Here is a 17,072-nt window from a genome sequence, read left to right as displayed (position 1 = left end):
ACAATTTAAAATATTTTAAAAAGTTATTTTTTTCTTTTTTTAATTCGTTTATAAATTTATTTTAAAATATTTCAAAATTTAAAATTTATTACACTTTTAATATATCAATTTTTAAAATATTATTTAAAATATATAAAACAAACTTCCTTTCCATATTAACCCAAATAAAATCTATTTTTAACTTAATAAATAATATTAATATATAAAGTTATAAAAATTAAATTATATTATAAAAACTTACTATAAAACAATTATTTACTTATTAAAAAGTAAATCCAAATTTAATTAATAAAATTTCTTTATAACGTTTAATAATTATATTAAACATTTTTTATACATTTTAAATTACTTTATAATAAATATTAACTTCATTTTGTTTATTAATATCGCTTATATATAACTCTTAATTATTACTTTTTTTAAAATATTTTTAAAAATTTTTAACCGTAAATAATTTATAATTAATAATATTATTTATATTTTTATATAAATATTATTTACTTGCAATTTTATTTTTATAAATAATTATTTTATAATTTATTTTAATAAACTTTAACATTATTAAAAAATTACATTATATATAAAATAGCTTATAAAAATAAATCTTATTTTTTTTGTTTACAATTAATATAAATAAATATATTTTTTTAAAACTATTTAATATTTTTTTATTAAAACTATTAAAAATAAATAAATAAAAAACTATTAAAAAAAATTTATCTTTATAAAATATAAAATTAAAAACATTTTTTAACCGCAATAATAATTTACCAATAATATAATTTAAATTGTTAAAAAGTAGATTTTGGGGTACATTTTTTACAACACGTTTTAATTTAATAAGGTATTTTAACGTAAAAACTCTTTTTTTTAAAATACGTTTTTTTTCAACTCTCAAAACATTTTTATTCCTAAATCTTACGCTAAAGCTATTTAAATTCTTCCTGGTATTATTATAGCCAAAATTTTTATAAAAGGCAACAATGGCATTTAAATCCCTTTTTTTATCATCGCAACAAAAATTTTCAATAAAGGTAACAATAACACTTTTATCCCTTTTAACATTAGCAAAAATTTTACAAAAAATAAATTCCCCACAATTATTATAACATATAAATAGCATTTTTTAATATTAAACAATAAAAATAATAAATGTTTAAATATTAATAATATAAATTACAAATTAAATATTAATTATATAAATTATAAATTAAATTTAAATTATATAAATTATAAATAAATAATATAATAAAAAATATAAATAAATAAATATATATAATTTATATTTAACATAAACAATAATAATATATTTTTATATATTATTAAAAAAAGTTTATATTATAATAATAAATAATTAATATAAAACTTAAAAATAAAATTATTATTTTTATTATAATATAATTATATTAAAAAAAATTTATAAATATTTTAGCAATTTTATTTAACAAAACTTTAAATAACATAAAATAATAAATATTATAATAATAAATAATAAAAAATAAAAATATATTTAATCAAATTAATAACAAATTTATATAAACAACATTAAAGTAAACTTTTTTATCCAAAAATTTTATTTTCTTTAAAATATATTTAATTAAATCGCATTTAAAACCTTACTTTTTTCCAAAATATACCTAATTAATATTTAATAAAATTAACCAAACCTTTACTTTTCCTTCCTATTCTGGTAATTCTCAAATCTCAAATAGGCAATTTCCATTTCCTAATCCGGACAAGTTTTTATAAAAAAAAAATTCAACACAATAACCCTTCGTAAACTCAAGGCATTAACATAAGACCTTTATAATGCTTTTGTAAAGAATACCTCACGTTTTGGTCTTCGTTCCAACATGTTAAAGGTAAATGTTTTTGCCGTAGAATTTTTGGGGGAGATGCAAGCTACAGCAGCGTGCGACTATAGCTTATAAGGCATCTGGAGCACCCCCTTCGAAGGAGATATGTAGAGTTATAGCACCTTTACATAATATTAAGATATCCTCCGCTCCTACCCCCTACTCATACATTGCGTTAAGACTTTCCAACATGTCGGAGGATACTCGGGCAGGTAAGAGGTACACAACAGTACGTTAGGTACTTAAGATATAGGTATACAATTTATGGAATGGTTGTAGTACAGGTAGGTACATATCCTAAATTAAATATCTACCTCGGTACCTCATTCCCTAGCAACCGTTATCAGACGTCTTTGTAGGTATTGAACCTTGTTGCGTCGTCACGGGAAGTAGGCTTAGCGGAGCTAAACTTGACTCAATATTTAAAGATTAAAATATCTTAGCTCTTTTTATTACTGAACCTCCTTTCTCTTCTTTCTCGTATATACACAGACCACACAAGCACATTGTCAATACTTCCCAACAGTTTAACATTAACAAATACATAAATCTTATTCTTATCCTATTTTTAACAGTGATACATACCTAAGCACATACAGCATGATTACGAAACTATATGACCACCATGGCAATGCAAACGTGCGTAGGTTATTGCTATGCAATAGCGGCATTCAATATGAAGCCTATAAATACACGTCCTCGAGTCTTCGACCCGTGGGTCTATCATTCACCTATCCACATTTTATTTACACAGCTAAGCCTTTGGAAGAATGTGAGTAACATTTTCTTACCTACAGTATGTTGAACCTACAGTATATTTTACCTACAGTACATTGAATAGCTGGATCTAATAGGGACCACAGTCAAGCAAATTCACTCGCATTCCGATTATATAAGGCATACGTCGACAATACTCTACATTACTTACATTACTTTCATCTTCAATTACTCCCGCATTATCAACAAGGCCGATAACCAAACGCCCCCCAAAACAGCTTCTTTTGTCTATAATATAAGGCACTTAAGCTACTCAGGACTCTAATTCATAAGCCATGTCTTGCAATGTAAGTATCTATTCATGTCAATCACGCCACTGGAGTTTTTTACTTACAAGTTCGTAGGCTTATTGCGATGGGGTGCAGTGTTCACTACCGAGATACCATTCCTGCTATTGCAACAAACATCGCTTCCAAGAGAGGGCCCTATACTATTTCTATAAGCTTGTTGAGCGCAAGTGTGAATGGTATCAATACAAGGAGCTAGAGTCAGACGACATCAGCAAGCTTGCGGAAGCCCACTATCTCCTCTCTGTCGCAATTGGCGCACGACAGGTACACACCGACCAGTATTTTAGAGACGATCACTGCGAAGGACATGAACTGCGTGTGCGGTGGCTCAAATCTGATCGAAATAAGATAGAGGAGTCGATTCTTCGCGCGGACTACGGAATTATTGGGCAGCAAGAGGTAACCCAGGGAATTAGAGAAATTCTCTTAGAGGCTGTGGAAAAAGTTGACGAAGAACTACCTGGTAAGTAACAGCTTGTGCTTTATGATAATTATTTATGATAACTATTCTAACATCAATTTAGAAACGGAGTTCCACACGTTAGTAACGGAATTCCCGGCAATCCAAATAGTTCCAAAAGACACACCGGGTGCAAGGACTAAGGCAACTGACGATGCCACGAGGGAAGTCATGAAAGGATACTATAGTCTAGGTAACTGGTAGTTTACCTTGATCGAAGCCAGCGTGGAGCATCCAAATAGCGCAAAGGCTTAAATCTCGGCGAAGTATTTCCTCAAAGACCTGTGGATGGAACCTCGGAATGCGACAAAAAAGACTCAACCGATGACTGTTGCAATTTGAGGCCGGATTCTCACCAACAAGCCATTTGTGGAATGGACACAAATTTGGGATTTGCTACGGCCAGTAACAAATCTAATAACAATTTACAACGACCTCCTTAAATACGGACATCGGCGCCACCTTATCTTACATGTCATCATCGGCACGGCATATGCATCATAAAGCCTAAGCCGCGACATTTCACTAGTCATATTAGCTCAGATGAAGCGTCTAACGGAAGCCAAGTCACACGTTCCTTTATTGTATCGGGACCATACAATATTCAGCAAGGGAATAGAGGATGAGAAGAGAGGAAGAATAGAGGGCTACAGGAGCTCTTCATCTAAGTTGGATAGAGAGTTGACGCTTCTTTCGATGAAGCAAGGACCAACTTGTCGGATAGACTCACTTTGGAGAGCTATAGAGCCGCCATCCATGACGAGAAAGGATGTTCTTGTCGTGTAGCATGATCTGGCTTTCTGGCGAACGAACGGAGCGTGGCCAAGTAAAGTCGGTGCCAGAGACCGACTGATGGCGAGCAATCTGGCTCTTGAGAGGGCTACGACGAAGCTGGAACAATCAGAGAAGAGAAATGAAGACTTACAGGCTCAACTTAGAACCGTCATGGAAGAACGACACACTCTGGATGCAAACTTGGCCGCCAGCTTTTGTAGGGGCCGCATCGTTGGAAAGTGCGACAAATATAGCACGATGCACGCGGCAAAGCATATCGAAATTCAGTAGTCGCGTTGGACCTATTACATTGCTTAATCAACACACTATAATTACAATACCTCCTAATACTGGGTGCGCGGTTTTACAACACCGTCCGCATCTACCTACATACTCTAACATTACATCTCTATCATGGCAAACAGCCCATGTGCCTTCAATACTACCAAAAAAGCAATATCGAACGAACAGATTACAGATCCGAGGGGAAACAACTAAAAGACACTATATTTCCGACAACTATGGTCGGGTGTATACGCCAACCTCATGAGGCACTACCTCAACAAGACAAAGAAATTCTGGAAGGCACTCGTCACGCATAAACCTAGCTAGGACTATCTAAACCTCAAGGAATTCATTCGTGCTTCGGCTAAGATTGAACTGGGAACGAAAATGACACACCTATAAAGAGCTTTTAACAATACAACATCTCTTCTTCTTCAACCTACTATTTGCATAGGATAATGTTATATCAGGCTTAAATTGTGTAATACCCTAAAAGAATGTGTCACGCAGTATAGATAACCTAAATTCAACATCTATTTTTAGCAAGTCAGTTATGTACGTTGGTGACATGTAGTAGGCATACAAATTCATATTCATTGATGCTATTTCATAGAGCAAAGGTGACCTATTAACCTAGTAACTGTGTACAGTACCTATTTATACTGTGGTGCATGAAAGTTAACCCCTGCCACTAAACGCTAAGATACGTGAACCGTGAACCGTGAACCGTAACAATTACGAATTTCATTTACGCCCATACTCACAACAAATCTTGAGTAGTTAAACCATTTATTATGGAACAATCAAACGTTACTGATGTCGAAGCGGAGGTTAGTTACAATGAGAATCCTGAAATCTATCCTGGCGGTATCGAAAAGTTATTTTCTATGCTAACTCATGCCGTCAGCGCGCGCGTCTGCGTCGCAACCAGCGAAATTCGAGAGCAAGGAAGCAGGCCTATATCCAAAATCTCGAAAAGCAATGGAATGAATGTATGCGATTAGGGGCTCAAGCCACTATTGAGATGCAAAAGGAAGCCCGGAGGATTCAAGAAGAAAACCGACTCCTCCGAACTTTACTACATGATCAAGGCTTCGATGATGTGGCAATCCAGCGTGTCATTGATGCTGCAAAGCTTGCAGAAGGAAACACGAATCAGATGCAGGTCAGTTGCTTGCACAGTTTCTTCATGCACGTTACCCTAAATCAGATAGATACTAACGACTATAATAAAATATAGAATTTGCGAGATAGCTCAAAGACAGACGCATCATCCAATTGCAATTTCTCGCCTATTCCATGTCTACCGGCGTTGTCTCGGACGGAAAGACCACAACTCCCGGAGGACCGAGAGGATAGACCCCAGCCGCCTCCGGTCCCACATAATTGTGTGGCGGATCTTTTCAATCCAGAAGATGGCTTTAATACCGAAATCAATGTAAGTCGTAGTTTAACACTAGGACATGTTGAGGTTTTAATCTTGCGTAACAGATAAACGATCAAACGTACCAAAATTATCTCGACTTCACGGAGATATTATCTGACGAATCCATAAACTTCCCTGCACTCTATGACGCCGAGCGCGATCTCCCCGCGTTTCCGTTACAGGATGAGTACCCGACGAATGGTTTAAGCAGGCGAGCGGGTAGTCAATGCAGTCATCCAAACCCCCTGTAAACGTGCTATCATATGAGGTACCTAACGTAGCCCCGATCACTTAGGGGCGGCATACGATGACGTACGGGCGCTAAATAAACTCCTAATTTGTCAACCTTCCAACTAATCGGCGACACACGGTTCTCTATCAATTTAATCTAACAGTATGGCTTACTACCTTATGTAGCTTCCACCCTATGCCCACTTCGATTAAAAAAAGAACCTCAGTCTATCCGAGTATGCCTTGTGCTCCTAGACATAGCCTCCCGATAATTCGCCACGTCTAATTCAGAGAATTGGCTTCTTTGAGTTAAATTATAAAAACTGGCTGGTATATCCCTTCACCGATCATAGAGCGAGAATTCTAGAACACGTCCTTAGCCTACCAGCTCGTCCCTGATGATCAGGTGCGTAGTGCGGTATGCGCCTCATTATGCATTTCAAACCACCACTCACAACAGCGCGGGGTGCCTCCTATTATCTATGCTCGTATATCGCACCACTAGATCTTTCATCGCGAAAGCTATTAATCGACGTAATACTAGGTGCTAGAAGCCCTTAGGTATTAAACTATTATTATTGCCGTGATTCGATACTTACGACGGAATAAATGTTAAGACAACAGTATGAATTCTGAAGTTTGGCACTTTACCTGCTGTGAGGGGAGGTAATAGGTACGGTTCGGGGTAACTATCGAATTCATCGAAACATTCAAATTACTCGGTATTCGGTTCATACACTTACCTGTATTTACACAGCCCTTTAATTGAATCTATCATGCCGCGTCCAAACCCCAAAGTTTCTAGATATGTGACGCATTTGAAAACGGCCTGGCGGGTCGCATCTATGTATCTTCTCGTATGTAGCTACAAAACCTAGGTTTGGCCTATTTAACTAGTCGAAATATGCAAATAACTTGCCTCATATGACAGCAATTGAAATTTGCCAAGACCGCATGCGCTATCCCTAAATGTATCAACCTACACATTAGATATATCATATGCCTAAATCAAGACCTACTTGATATTCGGTCAATCCGCTCCTAAAGATCATACCTTGTATTTTGGTCGACTTCGACAAGTGGCTTTCCCATATTTGGACAAACTCTACTATTCTGTTCGGTCTGAAGAGACTCAACTAGCGACGTTCGCCGCAATGGTCGAAACACCAAGTTACCGTAACTGCTATGTTCTTATGTCCTCATTATGCTCTCTGAGGCCCTCCCGTGATGATCAAGTCTTCGGTGAGAGATTAGTACCCTACTCTGAAGTAGCAAGTTGATTTCAATATACAATGGAGGTGAGAAGAGATTTGGGTATATAAGACTTAAACGTCGCCGCCCTCGAAATCGATGAAGGGGGGAGCTCCAAACAAAAAATAGAAACAACTAAGACTTCCTTTTCACCTATACTTCCACGGCATTATCCTTCAAACCTCTTTGGCTTAATCATGGCATCGAACACATCCCGTATCCCGTCAGATGAGCCTTTCATTAGGATAAGAATGTGTATGCCATATGGAGAAGTCTTCTTAGGCTGCCCCTGGTGCTCCTCCAAATGGATCACAAGACCTGGGGACCTCAAAAATCATTTATCCAGCGTACATGATGGTATGTTGCGTGAGAAGGGTATCCATTTGACGCTGCAGACGAATACATCCACTCCTATCAATCCTCTGCCCGGAAATCCCACATCTTTTCAGCCTGGGAATATGGGCGCTATTCCAAGTCACAACCCCAGCAATCCGATTCCCGTCCATGGTTCTAGCCAGACTTCTCGGCTCTCATCCCGGAATCGACAATCCGGTCCCACGCCTGCTCCGCCTTCGCTCCCGTCTTCGCGCCCGCCGTCCCGTGGTGTTCGGAAGCGAAGTCGACCTCCAAAAAGAGCTTTCCAGCCCAACAACCGCGCCACGTCCACTGTGAACGGAGGCATTGCCCCGACTTTTATGCCTCCGCCCCCTTCCAATAATCACCAGGGAAATGCATTTACACAGGACTTGTTTGACTTCGATCAGTTCCTGTCAGATTTCCACATGGAACATCTAGAATAAAGGACACTTTCAGTTAGCCGTAGGCTTCCATAGCTGGCTTAGAGTTCCTCACGGGGCAACGAAGCTGTTTCCCTACTTCTTGCTCCACCTCACGACAGTGGCTTCTCTGACGCTGGCCTGGCTAGCTACGAGTTGAGGGGTATATGGATGTGTATGGTCGACTCGGACGGCATTTGACGGATTGTGTTATGGCTAGTATATGCAGGATTTGAGGCTCGGTATTAGAAAAGGGGGGGTTGAGAGGGGGGTTTCGGATTGGTACACAGAAACTGGTGAATCGGAAGTTGGAATATTCCCTCGTTATAAGCACTCTTCCTCGCGCTCTTTTAGGTGGTCAAATTATGTATCTTAGTCCCTCTCTAAGTTCAGTGTTTCTTCCCATAGGTAAATCCCTTACTATACATTCTTTTATCCAATAAAACTTCTCCATTATCCTTTTTGAAGTGCGGTTCCATAGAGTTCAGCGACTGAGGTAAAGACGGTGAGACTACCGGGCACGGGTCGAAGCCGGATGATGGTGGATCCGGCATCGTGTATTATGGGAGCCGCGGGGCGGCAATATGCCCGGGTATGGATCTTGGATCCACTAATTATTGAAGAGGCGGTTAATAGGCCATATGAAAGACATGAATTTGAAGACCAGTTACTAAAACATGTACATGTAGTGACATATACTGAAGGTACTATGTAAAGGGGGCCGGCACAACGGGATGATTGTCATCATTGCCCAAAGCCACCCAGAAAGATCGCCCTTATAGACGAGCTAGTATCACGACAAGACAGAATCCTATCGTATTAGGCGATATATAAACTTCTTGATCTTCAACCTGAATGACCGCTTTGAGGGCAGCTGTTGTGACTGTCGCAGTGATTGCCGGAATCCGGGCTCCGGAAGATGTTCCGGTGGCTGGTCCAAAACGGGGGGTTGCTTCTCCTGAGATTGTACACGGAGGGTTGGTTCTGGTGTGCTTCGAACTTGCCGTTCTATCAGAGTCTTGCCCACGACTTCTTCTTGGGATTTGGATTGGACTTCGGGCTGTATAGACAACGTTCCCTGAGATTCTTCATCGTCCTCGTTGTCTGAAATGATACTCCGTTGAAAAAACGACCGCCTTGATGATTCCTCCGATAGCCGCCGAAGTATAGGGGCCATATATTTTCGTAAGTCTTCGGTAGGAAATCCCGATACTGAAAATCCGCTCAAAAGCTGCTCCCAAGACTCCGCGCTTGCATTTTTTATCGTCCCACCCCGAGATGTTATGAGGCAAGTCAACTTATAAAGTTCCCAGTGCTGTCGCTGATAGTGCCCATATGCTTGGAACCAGGTTGGTGCCCTCAGCGAATTCCTTGCGCAGAAGTGGTCCAGGGGCGTCATTCCCAGGGAATCTAACGCATCCACAAAGGCGCCTTTTTCCAGGAGTAATTTCACTGCCGGGAATGGGCCTATATGCAAAAGCGTACTCCGAACGTTCTTTTTACGGTAGATAGTAGGAATGCTGACATAGGGCTCTTGGCCATGATCGAGCAGGAGCTCGATTAAGTCGACATGACGAGATCGTAAAAGTGGATTCAGGTCGTCATCAACTGCTCTATCTAAACTGTCACCTCGAAGCGTCTTCATGACGCAAAGGCCGAAGGCCATTGGATCCTGTTGTGGTGTGAACCCGTTCTCCAACAGTAGCTTAACCGTTTGCTTGATTTCTTCGTCTTTGGTGTCGGCCGTTGATCTGACAACACAGCTCAGCAATAAATGTTTAGAAGTTCGCAGAAGGTCGGGATGGTCGAGAAGAGATTCGAAAAGGTATAAGCGGAGCCCAGTCGATGCGGCATACTCGAGTGGTGTCTCTATTTTTAATTCAGACTCAAAATATATTTTCTTGAAGACCTTTTCTGAAACACTGTTGAGAAACACTTTCATACTGCGGCCGCTGACCTGTTCAGCAGCACGCGCGTAGGTTCCATTGATGAGGGCTTGCTTAATCTGCATCCGAGTAGCCGGGGCCGTCAGGAGATGGAAGTGTTGGAGGAATGGATCACCCTTTGTCTCGTAAATGAGAAAATAACATTTAGCTAGAAAGTTATTGCCATTCTCGATCGTAATTCTAGCTAAGTTCCCTAGGACTCGCTGCTTAAATTTTGGGTCAGTTACGAAATCTTCTACGGTTTGGTGGAGAACCTGGACGTATTCGCCTAAAGCTCCTTCAACAACTTCAATCAATCCGCCACAATACTTTCTCGATTCTTTCATAGTCCAGTCCTTAAGGTTATCGCTATTATGTATCCCGTGTATGTTTGAGAGAGCTCCACGGCCGTCCTGGATGGTCTTGGATTCCGAGCATTCGACAGCGCATAGAAATATTGCAGGTTCCAATGAATCTTTAGAGCGTACGGCAACCTCAAGCATAGCGTATGTTTTCCATCTATACGGCCGTGGAATTCGTTCGATAATCTCGGCGTAGTAAGCATTAAGTTCGTCTGGATAAGACGCCAATAGTCTCTCTAACTCCTCCTTGTTCAGTGTACTGAACCTCGTAGCTTGGGCAAGATCTTTAACGACGAATTTTACCCATAGGAAAACGCCCCTCGAACGCGTCACGATGTCGGGAACCAGATCCTCGAGTAAAACAGACGATAAGCTTTCTTCCCTGATAGAACCAAGACAGTAATCCCTAATGTCTTCTTGTGTAAAATCATGGATCTGAAACCCGGCACAATCTTGGAAGGCATTGATGAAGATTTGCCAAGGTCGGCTAGAGAAACATATTTTAATTCTTTTCGTTTGCGTAGGAGGAATTTCGCCCAGTTCCAAGAGAAACTGACATATGAACTCCAGTCTTCCATCATATTCGTCGAGTGCGTCTAGAAATAAGCAAAGATGCAGCGGCACCTCTTTCTGTCTTATTATGGTATGGAACCCTTTTTGGAGAATGGGCAAGGTCCACATTCTCGGGTGCAGAGACTCTGCGGGATCGAACAAGGACTGAAGAAATTTGACAAGTGCTGGGTTCTTCTTGATGATTTGGGACAGTACGTTTCTCAGAAGGCCTTCGAAGGACTTTTGTACCGAGGTTCCACGATAGTGGAAAAAGAAAGCCACGTTAATATAGCTGCTTTCTCCTTTCCAGTCGGAAAGCAGATCTGAAGTGCGCCGATCCCTACATATAAACTTCATCAAAGTTGATTTCCCGGATCCCGGCTTCCCGTTGATCCAGAAAAGACCAGTATCGCTCTGAAGCCATTCGCCAAAACCTGAGTCCGGTTGGTCATAGATCCAGTCGAATGTGTCCTCAAACTTATCATCAATTTCTTCAACCCGACGGTCTCCTTCGGGCACATAGAGCGAGTTCAGAATCGCTGGTTGGAAATAAGCCAGTGACTCACTTTATAATGACAGAGATTTACTTACCTTCGTAACTCGGACCCCTGACTGGGGCTGCCTCAAGGTTCATCATCCTCTGGACTATGCTCGATTCGAGCATAAGCGTATCTCTCCCACTCGTTTTAACCAGAGATGAGCTCTTCGAAAAAAGAATCTGGGCTAACTTTTGTACTACTACCGAGTAGTTGGAGTCATTCTCGGAGAATTTAACCATATTCGAGTGGTCCTCGTTAATCGGGTATATCGAGTCCGAACGCCTGTTTTCTCCATATAGCCCGCGTGTCGCAGAGTCCGGAGTAACTAATATCTCTTTGGGCCCCGTCCTTGACCATATATTATTCGAGTCTAGCTACGAAGAGTCAACACGCGAACGGTTAAAAAAGGACTCAAGTATCCTTACGGCGACAGTTGGTGACTTCTTTGTCTCATAACACCAGTAGAGTAAAGCATCTTGAAGATATGAGATGCCGCTAAATTGTTGATCTAGATACTGGAGATAGTCGGACTGAATCGAAAGGTCTTCGACAAGTTGCATATTAGCTTGACCTTCCACGACGGCCATGAGATGTGACTGCGCCATGCCCAGGTTAGGTACGCCAAAAAACACAGCTCCTCTTATCGCCTGTCGAATTGGGTCATCGCGCTCAATCTTATTCGCAAGCGATACGAATGCCTGCTTCAAAACAATCCCCCCTAAGCTGTGAGCGAGGAAGACGAGAGGCTTGCAGGTTGGCAATGTCCACCCGTTAGCCTTAAGTTGATTGATCAATCCCAAGGCAAGATCGAATATCGTCTGGAACGAAAGGCTCTCAACAAGAGTAGTATCGTAGCCGTACAGGATAGGCCGTACATTGCGTAATGACTGCGGCAATGCATCACGAATCCACATGAACGACTTTGAGCGCCCTTTCGGCTGCCAAGATCCGAATGGGTGGCTCGCAAGTCCCGATATTGCAATGCAACTAAGATTGTGAGCTTCAAAACTTCAAACATGTAAGTAACGGGAAAATCTTACTCGGCATCATGAGAGTCTGGATCATATAAAGGTGTTAAGCCTCGAAAGTGAGCATCCAAGACTAAACCGTCGCGAATATTATCAACGGCAATACACCACTCATCATCCCGCTTCGTAACATTTGAGTTCCCGCCCTCTTCAAGAATATTCTGCACACCAGCCGCATCATTGAACATCAAGGTGGCTACTTTGCTAGGGAGCCATGGATCAACGGAGCGGGCAAGGGAGAAAATCCGAATGACCGAAGTCTCAACACCTAAGGCCGTGCTGAGTAGTCGGACAGTGTCTAACCTATCGAAATCAAGAGGCAATTGCCGTAACCTGAAAACCATGCGGTCCATATCGGCTCAGGAAAAGACATGCCGTCGACCAAGATAAAGTTGCAAGGCTGGGTTCGAAGCCCCTCTTAAGGGAGCAAAGCTAGTTCGAGTAATATTACGCCAGCGGATGCACGTGAGAAGCCAACGAACCAATTGATCGGAAATGAAATCGACAAGGCACTATTAACCCAGATTGGGAAGTTGGGGGCTGGAAGGAGCTGAAAAAGCCCCAGGTCTGCCAAGATCCATACAGCCATAACAAGAAGAGAAGGATAGGCTGTTATGGAATTGGTAGCTGATGTGGGATTTTATTTTTAGCAACCAAAGCAAAGAAGGGTAACAATTAAAAAGTTGCAATTGAGTATAAGATTAATATTTATATTCGGCGCATAGCTTCAAGCTTCAAGCTTCTAGTATAAGTGGAGTAGATAAATAATCCCGGCCCTCGTATCGTACCAATTATGAAGAGGTAAGATAGTTTGTAAGTTTGTAAGTTAGTAAAATTTAAATTCAAGTTGTTTGCGAGTTGGAATTTCCAACTCGCAAACCGTAAGTGTCAAACGGCATCTCTTCATATTTATAAGTATGTTGTCCCATATACCCATCTCGTTTTATCCCCCCTAATCAGCGAGTTCCACGAGTTAGGTCAGGTCAGATATATTAGATTTGAGCCATACCTAATCGTATCGTCGACTTGGCCTGTATGCCCTTATATGTAAAGCCACACTTAGCCACATCAGCCACCTAATATATTTCACCCAAAACCCTTACCAACAGCCAATAATATTGCCCTAAAAATATTCATATAAAATATCAAATAAAAAAAATTTACGTTTGACTCGGATAGATATCCCTAAAAAAGGATCTACCCAGGCTAAGTCAGGTCAAGCTATTATCTGACTCGTGGAACTCGCTGCCCCTAATACCTCCCATCATCATCTCATCGTCGCAAATATCATCCCCACGTACATATAGATCAAATAAGGAACTCAGTATTGATCAAGCAAAATGGCTGACATTGCTATCCATCCGACTACTGCTACGATCGTCAATAATGCATCTACTCATGCACCTCTATTACCCCCTCAAATAGCGGGTATACCGGATATTGTGCTCCTAGATAGCAGCGTCAAGGCACCCTTCAACTCTATCCGCCAGCTCTTTGACCATCTCCGAGCCAGCCCGGAAGCGGCAGATGCTCTTAATGCCTGCTATCCGTCTCGTGGCGTCTTCAAGAGTGCTGCACTGAAAAACAGCATTTCGGATCAGAAGCTTACCATCGACATTTCGCCAAACCGCCTAGCTCGCATCCCTGCCGAGTTGCAGTCATCTCTGTCCCCTCACGGCTTTGGTGAAGTCATCACATTTTTCTCGGAGTTGACCACGAAGCATCTCGACAACATGCTATCGATTCTAGGTGCAACTGTTGGTGCCGACTTATTCCCGCTCCACCGTAGCCGTAACCTCAACTTCCGACTCTGTGATTACCCCCCTGTCACGGCAGCCCCGGAAAGTGAGAATGGCTGTGGTGCTCATCGTGATTACGGTACCTTCAGTATCATTTTCCAGGATGGCACCTCGGGACTGGAGATCGAAAACCCGTCTCAGCCCGGAGCATGGCTACCCGTTCCGGCTGACAAGGTTGTCATGCTCTGTGGCTGGTGCGCATTTATCATTAGTAGCGGCGAGCTTCGAGCTGTCAGACACAGAGTCCGCCGCCAGCCTGGCGTCAGAAGGCTCAGCGCTGTCTTGTTTGTGGCGCCGGATCTAGACGTGGCTTTGAAGCCAATCACCCTGGGCAAATACGCCGCTCGGTTCTCGTCTGAGGTATTGGAGGGTAAGTTCAACGTGGGCTGGTTCAAGGAGTTCATGGGAAAGAGATGGCGCTGGCGCGAGGGTAACGCTCAGCTTGAGGACGGCGAGGATATCACACAAGATGAAGAGATTGAGCGGTTGATTATGGGTTAGCTTAGGGAGTAGATAGGTACAATGGTGGAACTCGTAAATAATTGAGCGTGTGTAGAGTTAGAAGGAGAGCGTCACGCATAAGAACACCCCGACTAACCAGGGGTACAATGCTCTATACCTGATTAGGAGGGGCACCAAACCCAGGTCAGACAGCGTGTTCTCCCTTGACTACTAAAAAAGAAAATTCAAGAGTTTGAGAAAGACAGTGTCCAAGTAAAATTCAATGGATTATTCTTGGTTTAAGACATGTCTCTAGGAAGTTATGATGATAATATAATAATGAGTATTAACGAGATAAGCTTTTCTAATAATGAATAACATTCAAATACCACTGTGGTTAAGAAAAAGATACCTATTGAATTAGATTAATCTCTTAAAAGTAATCAGCACCAACTTAACATGGAATCCGCTCTTTTCAATGGATAGAGCGTTTTGAAGTGTTTCCAGTGCCGGTAGCGGGCCAACTAATCTTAGAAGATAATACGGATGTTGACGGATCCTAGGTTATATGCTTATAATTTGGATAGCGAGCAACCGTATAGCATTCTGCTACTTAAAACTAATTATTACCTATTGCCATCTTACGCTTATCTAGTTACTCTGAATACATTTGATAGATGGGAGGCATGTAAGCTACCTAGATATGGACTATTAAGTTCCATTCGGCACTAATCATTATATCTTAGAATAATAGAGGCTGTTTGATATGTTCTATGGTGACTATATCATATGTGTGATGCTTGCCTAATGAGCGATCTTACAAGAATTAACATGTATATAGGAGGTAACTATACAGTTGTATAGACATGCCCCCTACCGTGGTTACATAATTTGCTCCCGGTACCATCTTCGAGATTAGGCAATCTTGTGTTACTATGGGCAAACATCTAATAAACTATGCTCGTCCTGTCGCATTATCGGGTGGGTATTGTTTACGTCCGTTGGCTATGGGCTGAGTAGGTTAGGTAGCCACAACGGATACATCTATAGCGTAAAAAGATGTTTAAGGCGTCCCCCTTAACGCATTCTCGGGTAGCCACAATCCTAGAGGCGATTATAAACTCCAATAACAACTTGACCTCTCGAGTTTAACACATCACCTGGATGTCTAGGTATATAATTTACTGGTGGAAGAGTTCTGGCATAACCGACGATAAAGAACCGATGGGGGTGCGGGATTACATGCATATCCGTTCGAGCGTCAATCGAGTCAGCCCGCGATTGGCCTAACTGCTGCGCAAACAACCTGCCTTGGGGCGCACAAGAACAACTGGCATCGATCCGGATGCATATCAAGGCCGCAGCCACCAACTAGGTACCTGCTTTGGCGCATGAGGTCTTCATTGGATTATACATATACGCATAAGCTACACGACATGAGCATGTGCATATCCGAGACGTACAAGCTTTGGCCACATTCGGCGATATACTGGGTAGTTCGAAATACTTGCCTACATCATTGGTAGTTATATTAAACCCGTGGCTTAGACGAACCGTTTCCTTTCCCCTCTCCCCTCGGGCAATCGTAAAAATCTTGCTGCCTAGCAAGAACGAGTATGTAGGTATTCTTCGCCGTCATCGTAGCTGTAGTCGTCAGCTCGATTGTGGCTGAGAAACACTGTGGCAACCAGCTTTTGTTAAATTCGGACTCGATCGGGTTTCTATTTTTGGCTGTGCAGCAAGATTCTGGAGAAACCTAGCCGCTTGGCTTTTTTTATTACGCGACATCGCCTTGCGCGTTCTTGCAGCTTCGCCCGTTACTGTAAACTTCTTGTTGTATTTTATAATATTGGTTGGATAGGTTGGGTTAAAGTTATGATTATTTAAAAGTTGCGTCTTAAATGCAGAGGAGTGACGATGCCTTGCATGTAATGATTGAAGGGACTTAAGGATGCGATACCTAGGTACCTAAGGTACATGAAAGCAAACGACGTCACTTGGAAACGTGCTACAAGTGGCAGAAGTGGGGCAAGATCAGACGGGTGCTGGGCCGACCGGGGTGGAGAGGGGAAAAAAGGTTAGTGTTTGTTTGGCACCCATGTACCCTTCGTACCCTTCGTACCTTTTGTACCGGAGTACCGGCATCTTTTACAGGGCAGCTGCAGGGTTAAGGTGTAGTTTAGTGGCCTGTAATTCGTTGCTGCGCCCACTTTGTTGATCTGAAACAGGATATCACCTGCTCCCAAGTGACTTGAGTCCTTGACAATTAAGTTGATGCTCCCCCAACCGTCGCTACCCAG

The 17,072-nt window shown here is 41.6% G+C and overlaps 4 protein-coding genes across 4 annotated transcripts; 3 read left to right on the top strand and 1 right to left on the bottom strand.

The window, feature by feature from the left end:
- Positions 1-5,236: 5,236 nt before the first annotated feature.
- F4817DRAFT_319281 (uncharacterized protein) lies at positions 5,237-6,119 on the top strand (the record flags this gene model as incomplete). The annotated part of the gene is made up of 4 exons (XM_049301039.1): positions 5,237-5,272; positions 5,350-5,607; positions 5,683-5,880; positions 5,934-6,119. The coding sequence occupies 4 exons, from the start codon at positions 5,237-5,239 to the stop codon at positions 6,117-6,119; spliced, it is 678 nt and encodes a 225-aa protein (XP_049155735.1).
- A 1,193-nt stretch (positions 6,120-7,312) lies between these two features.
- Positions 7,313-8,406, top strand: F4817DRAFT_231952 (uncharacterized protein). Its single transcript, XM_049298935.1, has one exon. The coding sequence runs from the start codon at positions 7,548-7,550 to the stop codon at positions 8,148-8,150; it is 603 nt and encodes a 200-aa protein (XP_049155734.1). The 5' UTR covers positions 7,313-7,547; the 3' UTR covers positions 8,151-8,406.
- Positions 8,407-8,889: 483 nt separating this feature from the next.
- F4817DRAFT_231917 (uncharacterized protein) lies at positions 8,890-13,176 on the bottom strand. Its single transcript, XM_049298933.1, has 4 exons — positions 12,545-13,176; positions 11,930-12,491; positions 11,557-11,878; positions 8,890-11,504 (listed from the first exon to the last, which is right to left on the bottom strand). The coding sequence occupies exons 1-4, from the start codon at positions 12,883-12,885 to the stop codon at positions 8,938-8,940; spliced, it is 3,792 nt and encodes a 1,263-aa protein (XP_049155733.1). The 5' UTR covers positions 12,886-13,176; the 3' UTR covers positions 8,890-8,937.
- Positions 13,177-13,667: 491 nt separating this feature from the next.
- On the top strand, positions 13,668-15,160 carry F4817DRAFT_348153 (Clavaminate synthase-like protein). Its single transcript, XM_049304652.1, has one exon. The coding sequence runs from the start codon at positions 13,873-13,875 to the stop codon at positions 14,830-14,832; it is 960 nt and encodes a 319-aa protein (XP_049155732.1). The 5' UTR covers positions 13,668-13,872; the 3' UTR covers positions 14,833-15,160.
- The last annotated feature ends 1,912 nt before the right edge of the window (positions 15,161-17,072 follow it).

The sequence above is a fragment of the Daldinia loculata genome (assembly GCF_022478755.1).
Source record: "Daldinia loculata strain CBS 113971 unplaced genomic scaffold F4817scaffold_57, whole genome shotgun sequence".
Lineage (NCBI taxonomy): Eukaryota > Fungi > Ascomycota > Sordariomycetes > Xylariales > Hypoxylaceae > Daldinia > Daldinia loculata.
Note: the sequence above shows the minus strand (reverse complement) of the source record. Positions and strands in the feature narration are given on the sequence as shown.